Source organism: Populus nigra, chromosome 7 (assembly GCF_951802175.1).
Source record: "Populus nigra chromosome 7, ddPopNigr1.1, whole genome shotgun sequence".
Taxonomy (NCBI): domain Eukaryota; kingdom Viridiplantae; phylum Streptophyta; class Magnoliopsida; order Malpighiales; family Salicaceae; genus Populus; species Populus nigra.
The window spans coordinates 15779580-15790530 of record NC_084858.1 but is presented as its reverse complement, the minus strand read 5'-3'; the positions used below and the strand labels follow the sequence as shown (position 1 = coordinate 15790530).

Sequence of the window (10951 nt, the reverse complement as noted above, 5' to 3'; positions counted from 1 at the left end):
AACCCTAAATCCCCAAAATTAAACATTTCTTCTCTCTGCTAAGAAAACAAATGACCAGAGAAATGGATGCCACAGAGAAACTGATTCAAAAAATCTCAAAAATTCTTGAAGAAACAAAAACGTCAAATGCTACACACATCAGAAAGCTAAAAGATCTGTCTTTACTCTTATTTCCGAAAAGATCTCCGAATCAGAGTCCCCAAACCCCTAATTCTTTTCAATTCGCTTCTGCCTTTTGCAAATCCCTAACTCCTCTTTTCCTCTTCCAACGACGGTCTGCCTCTGCTGAGCGTGTTGTTAAGTTTGTCTCTGTCTTTGCCGCCTCCACTACGGCGCGTGATGGGAAAGAGAATGAGGGGGCGAGTGCTTCTGGTGATGGGTTTCTGGAGGAGTTCCTTAGGTTTTTGATGACTGCGAGTTTGGCTGCTAATAAGAGTGTTAGATTTCGAGCTTGTCAAATTATCTCTGAGGTATTTTTCTCAATTTTTTAGAGTTTTTACTTGTTTTACTATTGATAAAATTGTGGATTTTAATAGGTATCAATGAATTTAAACCTTAATAATAATTTTAAATATCGAATTATAATTCTAAAATCTGAAACACTGCTTGTTAGTAATATTTTAATGAATTAAAATGTGAGTTTTGCAGTATAATTTTGAGTTTTGTCTATTCTCGTATATAGGTTTTGAACACGGCTCGTTTTTCGAGATATGCTTATGAATAAAATTCTAGTTTAGATTTTAGAATCTGGGACCCGGGGTTTTGACTCTTGTAGGAAAACTGTTGCATTGCTTTCTTCTTTCTGTTTATGGTATTTTTGCTTTTTTTGTAGATTATATTGAGACTGCCAGATGACGCGGAAGTAAGCAATGAGCTCTGGGATGAGGTTATAGAATCCATGAAGCTAAGAGTTGCAGACAAAGTTCCAGCTATTCGCACATTTGCAGTTAGAGCTCTTTCACGCTTTGCAAATGATACTGAGAATAGTGATATTCTGGATTTGTTTCTTGAAGTGCTTCCCTTGGAGCAGAATGCAGTGAGTGTCCCAATTGCTTCAAATGAATATGATTTGTTGATGTAACTTCAGATGGAGATTTGGATGCATGTTTAGTGTTTTGTTAGAGAGTAAGGATCAAGAGAGCTGTTACATGCTTATGAATTGACGCATTTAAAAGGGAGATATGAAGTCATGTGAGGATAGGAGGCATTCCAATGGTGATGGTTCATTTGCAGATACTTTCTGAAAAATTTCTCACCTGTTTTTGTGTTGGAGAACAGAAGTGACAGCCTTCATTTACTTTATGTGAATGGGAAGGATATCATGAGCACGGTCCTTTTTTGAACGCATGAACTTGAAAACACACACACATGTAATATAGATTTGGATTTCCAATACAGTTCACATATAATTGCCAATATAAAGACTGTTGCTCTTTTGAACCCATTTCATTACCATAACATGTCAGTTGTTCCATGTCGGTTCATGGTTGTTTGATTCAGAAAAGAAATGCTTGAATATTTTTCATCATATTAGAAATTTGATGAACTCATTAAATTTATATTTTATCCTTTTCCTATAGTTTTTTACAATTATGAACAACACTGTTATATTGAAGGGTTAGCTTTCATATTATAAAGTGAATTAAACAATGCAGAAAAATCTATTGTATCTTTTAGAATACTTGTCATACAGCACTTCATTTATTGTGTTGGACATAAAAAGATGAACAACTCAATGGAGAAAAAAGCTGTGGGATTATTATAGTGATTTGAATATCAGAAGTTTGTCCGTTGTATGCTTACCTGAGGCATATTTACAGGAGGTTCGTAAGACAATTGTATTAGCTTTGCCACCTTCCAATGCAACCTCACCAGCAATCATTGATTGCACCCTGGATATGAGCGAGTCAGTCCGCAAAGCTGCATTCTGTGTTCTAGCTAATAAATTTCCTCTTCAAAGTCTCAGGTAATTGATGTTGTCATTTCAGAACTGTTATGTAATTTTGCCTTTCGCTTTAATCTATTGGAGACTTTATCTTTGCTCTCATATATAAAGATACATCTTCAAATTACCTTTTTTGAATTGTATATGTTCCATTGAATATCTGGGGAAATTATGTGCTTTAATGTCTGGTTGTAACTTAGTGATCATGCATCTAATATTTCTCATCAGGCTTCTCTTTTTATTGGTTTGATAGCATAAAGCTCAGGACAGTAATTCTACAGAGAGGACTTGCTGATCGTTCTGCAGCTGTTGGAAAAGAATGTTTAAAGTTGATGAGAGATGAATGGCTTTCTAAGTGCTGCAATGATGATCCCATTGAACTTCTTAAGTATCTTGATGTTGAAACCTATGAATTGGTTGGGGAATCTGTGATGGAGGCTCTATTAAAAGATGGATTAATAAAATTACATGGCGATCAGAGTATCCGGCAGTACATATTATCAACCTTTGGTGAAAATGGAGGTTGGTATATCTTTTCAATAAATTTGTCAGATTGTAGCCCTTTGTTTTATCACTCTTATTTTCCAGTTATTATTTTTTTTCCTTTCACATTTTTCAATTCCCATATATCCATGGAGTGACTGTTGCTGCTTGTAGCATGAGTTTTGATAAAAAAAAGCCAGTTAGCATACATATTTGCTAGATGGAGCATGGTTTAAGAATGATATTTAATCCCCGGCTCCCTACACTTGTCAAGTTTTTGGTAGCTTTCAAGGGAGAACACAATTTGATGTGTTTGCCTGTCAAATTTCTCCAAATTGGGTCTTTAAGGATGGAAAGAAGAACATTTGCTTCTTTGTTGATATTACTAACGACCATGCATGTTCTGTTGTAGGCATATTTTTTAATGACCTGTTTAATTTCTTTTGGTTATGCTTGTAATCAAGCTATCAAACTAAAACCTTTTGCAATTAAAGATGACTCTAGAGACATGAGTTCAGACTTCCACAAGCGCTTCAACATTCTCCACTTGATGAAAGCGAGATATAGAAATAGAATAAGTGCTTCCTTTTTGCTGTGACATTGGGTTTATATGATGGAAGCATAGCTTTTCCATCTTTACTTATCCTTCTTCAAGCAAATTGCACTAAATCTAATTTTTTAGTTGTTATCTCTTGTAGTACTCATCAAATGTTTGAAGAAACAACATATTCATTGTATCCCTGGCATTCATAGACTTGAACTAAAACAAAAATTTCTATGTAGAATCAATTACTAATGACCACTCAACTTGCCTAATTCATGTTTCCCCTTTTATCTTCTTGTGCGCCTCTGAATATCGGTTCTCTAACTTTTCGGTGCATCAAAACTAGTGTGCCATAAGAGGCCTTGATAGTTGAGTATTTAATAGCTTCTGCAAGATAAATCTATCTAGCCTGTTCAGGGTTGATCGCTTGATATTTTATGTGGTTAACTTGCTATTTGTTGTATCCTTAAGGTTTCCTGTTTTGATGACAGAGGAACCTGAAAACTGCTCTGCAAGCATCCAGCTAATGGAACCGGAGTTTGCTCTTTATTGGAAAACTGTGTGCAGGCACTTGCAGACAGAAGCACAGGCAAAACTTTTTTCACTTATACTTTGTTTCGTTTTCTTTTGGCACGGGCTGTTGAAATGTTTACTTGTTTTATTTGTTTATGAAGGGAGGAAGGGAGTAAGCATAGTGAAATATATTTGAGTTTTTTCTAAGGAAAGCATTTACCTTACATCATAGCAGTTATTTTATTTCCTCTCTCAATCTTATTGAGAAATGAGATTATCACGTCTTCAAAGTTAAATTTTCTGAGCATAATCAATAGGTAATTGACTTGTTGGTTTTCAATGAGCTATTAAGCTGAATTATTTTCTTCATGGAACTGTTGTGTGTATGAGTTTTCTTAAGTTTTATAACTTGTTTAATCTTCAGAGTTTCCAGAAGATCCTAGCACCCTTAAAGGCTGTGGTTATTCAAAGGAATCCCTACTTGATGTTTAAGGAGAAAGTTATTTTCCAAAAGCTGCCAGATCACCTGTTCTTATTCTGACTATTTACTTGTAGAATGCACCAGATATCAAGCTGCCAAATCCAAATCACTCTGGTTATATTTTGTGTAGATTTCTTGTCGAAGCAGACATCTCAACTCCCATCATAATATAGTTGTGGATGTCTGCTGATTCCTATAGTCCCTTAGAATGGTTGGGAAGGGGTAGGGATGGATTTTGTTTGATCCTAGGTTTTAGTAATTCAAATGCCTCTTTCTTTGCTTTGTTTTGAAAGGACATGAAGTTGTAATGTGCAATCTGTTAAAGCTCATTCCCTATTTCCTTGATATACATAGCTGCACAGCTGTCCTTTTATCTATAACTAATAATCTTTTGATGCTCTTTAGACTTGAAAGTTAATTCGGGTAAATTCTTCAAATGAACTGTTTGGAGGTAACCTCTTGCCAAGAACAAACAACTTATACTAATGCTAGTGTAGAAGAATTAATCATTTTAACTGGATATGAATTTTTCGAGAACAATATAACTTTTGGTTTTTCAGGTTGATCCTTCATGTTATGTTCTTCTGGGAAAGTTATCATGATTGAATATGTTAATTTTAGATCCATGCACTCTGATCATAAATTGTCTTTGAACAGGCAAAGGGCTCTGATGCTGCAACTACAATGGGCACTGAAGCTGCAGTGTATGCAGCTGAAGCTTCAGATAACAATGATCTTCTCGAGAGGATTCTTCCTGCAACAGTTTCAGATTATGTAGTTTTGGTCGGAGCTCATATAGATGCTGGTGGGTGACATTAGATGATTGGAACGTGTTATCCTACTATATATTCTAATTTGACCTTGATGTTTTCAGGACCAAATTATCGTTTTGCATCTCGGCAGCTACTATTGCTTGGTGCAATGCTTGATTTTTCTGACTCTACAAGCAGGAAGGTTGCTAGTGCATTTGTACAAGACCTATTGCACAGGCCCTTAGATCATGAAGTGGATGATGAAGGGAACAAGGTTATCATAGGAGATGGAATAAACCTTGGTGGCGACAAAGAATGGGCTGGTGCAGTGTCCAGTTTGGCAAAGAAAGTCCATGCTGCTGCTGGTGAATTTGAAAAAGTTTTTCTTGCAGTGGTAGAAGAACTTGCCACGCCCTGTAGGGAGAGAACAGCAGACTTCATGCAGTGGATGCACAGCCTTGCTGTTACTGGTCTTCTTTTGGAAAATGCAAAATCATTGTACTGGCTTCAAGGGAAGGCTATTGAGCCTATTGAATTACTGCAGTCATTACTGCTTCCTGGGGTAAGAAGAAAGCTGCACTTCATGGATTTTCCCTTTGCTTTAACCTAGTCATGCCTACATTTTTTTTTATTTGGCCTCATTTTGTATAAAAATTCCATGCTTTATGTGTTCATTACTGCAGCAATTAATGTATCATTTCTCAACATGCTATTTTTTTCCAGACGATATTAACTACTGGTATGAATGATGACTTCAGGCAAAGCATGCTCACTTGGATGTGCAGAGGGTTGCTATCAGGTGTCTTGGCCTTTTTGGCTTATTAGAGAAAAAGCCAAGTGAAGAACTATTGAAGCAGTTGAGGCTTTCTTTTGCTAAGGGCCCTGCTCCAGTTAGCATAATGGCGTGCAAGGCTTTAATTGATCTTGTCATGTGGCACGGTCCTCAGGAAGTTGACAGGGTGATTGGACTAGATCATTCATCCAATTTTCAGGGTGACAAGATGGCAGTTGATCTTGTGGACTTTTCTAAGGCTGATGACAATTTGAATGTTGAATTGCTTGACCTCTTATATGCTGGCTTTGATAGAAATAATTGGGGAGATGTCGACACTGAAGAAAATGAGACAGTGCAAGCTGCTCTTGGTGAAGGTTTTGCTAAGATTCTTCTCCTTAGTGAGAATTATCCAAGCATACCAGCTGCTTTACACCCTTTGCAGTTAGCTAAGCTCATTAAATTGTATTTCAGTAATGAAACAAAAGACCTGCAGAGGTGGACTGTGCTGTACCTATTTTTCTCATTCATTATTGTCCTCTATAAGAATGGTCATCTAACTTTGTTTCTTGCTATCTTGTTTGCAGGTTGAAACAATGTTTATCCGTGTTCTTTGAGCATTACCCATCACTATCAGCAAATCATAAGGCAAGCCTCTGAGATTTGATATGTTTTATGCACACTGCAGGATAGTTATATTTATCTCTTGTTTTGTGTATGCCTGTTAGATTTATAATAATTTTGAGTACGTAAATGCAGAAGCATTTGTCAAAGGCGTTCATTCTAGTGATGCGTTCTATGTGGCCAGGCATCTATGGAAATGCTGGAGGTTCTGCAGTAGTGGTGTCTAATATGCGTAAGCGTGCAGTCCAAGCATCACGATTTATGTTGCAGATGATGCAGGCCCCCTTGTATGCTAAACCGACTGAAAATGGGGGTGAGAATTGTAGCACGCAACCAACTGAAACTGTAGATGGCTCTTTGCAACCTTCATTTGAATGTTCAGAAGAGGGACTTGGTATTTGCATTGCTGCAGAGGTGACCTTTTACAACCAAAGCTTTAATTGTTATAAAACAGTATTTCTGAAAAGGCTTAGCAGTCAAATTTTAGCTGTGCAGTTTTAGTCCTGATGCTGCGTTAGGAAAGTATGTGCTCAAATTCATACATGTTTATTTTCTTAGCACTATTGTTAAGTCATATATGACAAGGATTTTGATATCCAGGAAGATCCTATCATAGTTAGTGCTCCAAGTTGCATTGGTCCTCTAAGTTACATGGATGTTTAGGAACCTGTTTCTTGTGAGACATCTTATACTTTGTTATGGAAAATGGAAAAGTGCTGTATTTAAATACCTGAATAAGGAGTAGCTAAGCTCCACTGATGACCATAGAAAACTGAAGAACCCTTAGGAAGCATAGAGCAAAAGCATATTTCAAATGAAAGGAGAACTAGCCAACGATATAGGACTCCTTGAGTTGTAAACTTAGAGAGTACTTTGGTTCCTGGAAAAAGACCCCTCCACAGCTCATGTCAGAGTGCTATAACATAATCGCCATTTCCTTAAAACTGTTTATCTACTCCAAACAAGGAAATGTTTACTCATATTGCAGCAAATCGTATGTACCTTTTTTTCTCAATTTAAAAGTTTTTCCTACCTGGAAAGGAAAATAGAAATCGAATACAGTAAGTGTTCTCTATTTTGCTTATTATATCAGCATCCTTGGTTCTGTGTTCCTTGATTTCAGGATCAGTAGTTAGTATATGTGCACTGCTCACTACAGTTGACAACCCTGCTTCTGATTGATATTGCTTCAAACCTTTTCTTTTATATCGAACTTCTTCATTTGTTACTTCTGTGCTTCTTTCAGGTGGGAAGCTTCACTACAAAGAAGACACCAGCTGAGAGGTCATATGTTTCAGCATTATGTAGAATACTTGTCTTGCTCCATTTTCGGGTATCGGAACAAGGTGCAATAAAATTAATGAGGAAACTCTTGAATCGTGTGGCTGAAAATGTATCGACAGAGAAAGACCTTGTAAAGGAGCTGAAACAGATGGCTGAACGTCTCAAGTCAGTGGATAAGCAACCAGAAGAGGAGCTATTGGAGGATCAAGCAAAACTTATTTTGGGTAAATTCCTTCTTTTCCTAGGAAATTCCTGAAAGATCTGCGTCTTTAATGACAGTTTGCTAGATATTTTAATTACATAGATTATGAAAAAATTTGAATAAAAGAAATGCCAAGAAGCTGAAGCATAAGAATGTACTCATATATTATGAATCACAAACGTATCCGGAAGAAGGATTACTCGCTTTGCATGTGATCTTTCTGTGCTGGTTAATATATAATCAATAGCAAATCAGATATTTATATCAATAGCAAATCAGATATTGAGGTTTCTAGGCCAAATTGAATTGTTATTCTGATACACTGGATGAATTCCTGACGACACTAGAAAGTTTCTGCATGTATAACTTGATTTAGTGCCTAATCCATGGAAAGCAATCACCAATTTAGTTTTTAAAGTAGTTTTGATGATTCAGTCTACTTCCTCATCTTTTCCCGAGCTAACTTTCGTCTTCTATTGCAGGGAAACTGGAAGTCGATATCAACTTGGATGTTGATAGCCCTGCTGCAATGCCACAAACACCAGCCCCTCCGCAATCAACTAGACCATCACGTACTAGGAGACAGGCTAGGCATGAAGACTCTTCTGATGAAGAAGCCTCACCAACCACTGTTGTTCAGACTGCCCCTCGTACTATAGGTAGCCGCTCACAAAGGGCTAGCAAGACTGCAGCCCTGACCAAGATTACAGCTAATGTAGCTGCTAGGATTGTTGAAATTGATGATGAAGAGGAAGAAGGCTCTGAGATGACTTCAGAAGAAGATTCCGACGACTCTGTTCATCATGCTGAATGAGCATTTTACAGATTTTCCTTGCAAATATTGTGCTTTCTTAGCACTATTATCTGTTGTTGTATGCTTGTAGAGAAAAGTTTCAATTTTTTTTTTTGTAATGTGCATTTTGGTTTGGAGGGCTGGACTTGGAAATTCTGCCAGTGAAATCAGCTCTGAACTACTTGTATGAATCCTAATTCATCTATGAGATTGACTCAAATTTTCTGAAATCAATATAATCATAGCTCATTGTATTTCTCTGTACACATGGTCAGTTTGGTGCGAGGAATTGCGAGCCAACTTCTGCATACTTGCACTATCATAATTTTAGATTTGTTCCCCTTTTTGAATCCATCTGTGAAAGGAAATTTGAAACCACAATCAGATGTTGCAAGCCATAAGGATAAGTTAAAGGCAGATATTCTTGTAGCTGACAATCCGACAAGTTCCTATAAAGCAACGAAAACAAGCCTTATTTTCCTGACTTCTGAGTTTATTTTGAACTATTTATTTATTAAAACAATGTTATTTCATGTTTCTAATAAAGATCTCATAGTTTACATGAATCCGCTAACCCAACAAATGAATTGGGTCTTGAGCTGAGTCGATTCCGGGTTGGTTACCACTTCCAATAACTCACTTAAAAAACTCAACCCTATATTGAAAACAAAATGCCATGAGGGACCATCCATCCATCTACCGGATAAAACAAAGAAGAAAAACACAACCCTTCGCGTACATGAAGGTCTTGGAAGAGTCAGAAAAAATGGCGTCAGAATTTTTGCAATTAATGTAGATGAAAGTGAAGGGCAAGTTGGCTATAAAATTTCTTTGTGGAGACCCACCGGAAGGATGACAAGCACATCATCATCGGCTCTCGCAGGCCTCAAAAGCAATCCACAATCTTCTCCTCTCGTTTTGTCCATTCATCCAATTCCAATCAAGGCATTCTTGACCTCTAGAAAGCAGAACTACCTTGCGTGCGTGCGACCCCTTGCTCTCCCGGCCACGCATGTTCAGTGCTTATCTTTTTAAATATGAAGAGAGTGCCTTGTCTTGTAGTGGTTATAGGCTCATAGGCCACCGGCCTCTGTGTCCATTAGCTGAGTTTATGCAAATCTATTCATTTATTGGACTGAAACATATATATTGCAAGTGACGGTGGGTGAGATTTGTGATGGGAGCATGCCGAAGGTTTGTTTTTTGTATTTTAAATTATTTTTTAATGTTTTTTTTATGGTTTTAATATATTAATATTAATATTAATATTAAAAATAAAATAAAAAATTATTTTAATATATTTTAATTAAAAAATATTTTTGCAAAAATACTCCGCCCAGGAAACAAAGTTAAGGCTATAAAATAGGTATCATAGTAGAGAAAAACATTTGATAAAATATACGTTAAAAATGTATGTACGTCAATGTATTCAAAATTATTGGATAAATAATATAGAAAGTTATCAGAACAGATGGAAAGTTCTAGAAAACTTTTGAACTTTTTGTTGTAAAATATAACTTTTTTATATTAGGTAGTTAAAAAAAACTTTATCTTATATCATAAAAGTAAGATGTTTTTTGTTTTTTTATAACATAAGGGATATTATATTAATAAATTTGAATGTTGAAAGAAAGACATGAAGGAAAAATCAATATATATATATATATATAAAAGTTTTTATTTGGGTAATTTTACTCCCTTTTGAAAGATGAGATTAGTCTTGTGACTGTCATTTTCAATAAGTTTACTTCATAAAAATTAAATTTGTATTCTCATCTTTACAAGAATATAGCGATATTTTAATCGCTAGATTGACACTTTATATATATATATGAGTTTTTACTTGGGTAATTTTACATCATTTTAAGGGTTGAGACTAATCTTTTTTGGGGTTTATGACTGTTTTTTTTAATAAATAAGCTTTCTAGAGATTAAACTTGTGTTTTCATCCTTGTAAGGATATAATAGTGTCATAACCATTAGACTGATATATATATATATATATACACACACACACACTTGACATTTGATTTTATGTAACATAAATAATTCTTTATTTTTGAAATTAATTAGTTTAAGTTAGTTAATTAATTATGCATGACACCTACTAAGTTGTTGAATTAATTTGAATGAAAGGTTGATTTTAAAATTTTATAGACATATTAATACGATAAGTGTCTTTTTAAATTCTATGAATATATTGATAAGAAAAAAAAATTACTTTTTCTTTATAAATATCAATTGATTTTGATAAAAATAAATTGAAAAACAATTTTTTTCTCTCTTTAATATTTTATTGTTTTATAAACTCCCTGTTTATATTTATTATAAACAAAACATAAAGTAAATATTATAGTAACAATTAATATCTTATTAAATATAACAGATCTTCACACGTCCTCGAAGAGTGTTAGGTTGAGATGAACCACGCGAGGTACTCTGGGGGCCCAAAGCCGTAAAAGCCACCGTTACCGTTACCGTTACCCCAAAAACACATAGTCCCATGACACGTGGCATTCGAGGTCAACAACGTAGTAGTTGCTAGTTACCACTCATGT

The 10951-nt window shown here is 35.5% G+C and overlaps 1 protein-coding gene across 1 annotated transcript; it reads left to right on the top strand.

Annotated features, from left to right (window-relative positions):
• LOC133698554 (uncharacterized) lies at window positions 1–8623 on the top strand. The gene is made up of 12 exons (XM_062121519.1): window positions 1–470; window positions 833–1036; window positions 1821–1966; window positions 2199–2467; window positions 3464–3561; window positions 4624–4771; window positions 4841–5280; window positions 5477–5988; window positions 6078–6138; window positions 6250–6528; window positions 7361–7622; window positions 8083–8623. The coding sequence occupies exons 1-12, from the start codon at window positions 51–53 to the stop codon at window positions 8412–8414; spliced, it is 3171 nt and encodes a 1056-aa protein (XP_061977503.1). The 5' UTR covers window positions 1–50; the 3' UTR covers window positions 8415–8623.
• Window positions 8624–10951: the final 2328 nt, after the last annotated feature.

Excerpts from the sequence above, each read along its gene's own strand:
- LOC133698554 (XM_062121519.1), top strand. The coding sequence starts at position 51 with ATGACCAGAGAAATGGATGCCACAGAGAAACTGATTCAAAAAATCTCA. Across the intron at positions 4,772-4,840 it reads CGGAGCTCATATAGATGCTG|GACCAAATTATCGTTTTGCA; the intron begins GTGGGTGACATT and ends TGATGTTTTCAG. Across the intron at positions 5,989-6,077 it reads GAAACAAAAGACCTGCAGAG|GTTGAAACAATGTTTATCCG; the intron begins GTGGACTGTGCT and ends TCTTGTTTGCAG.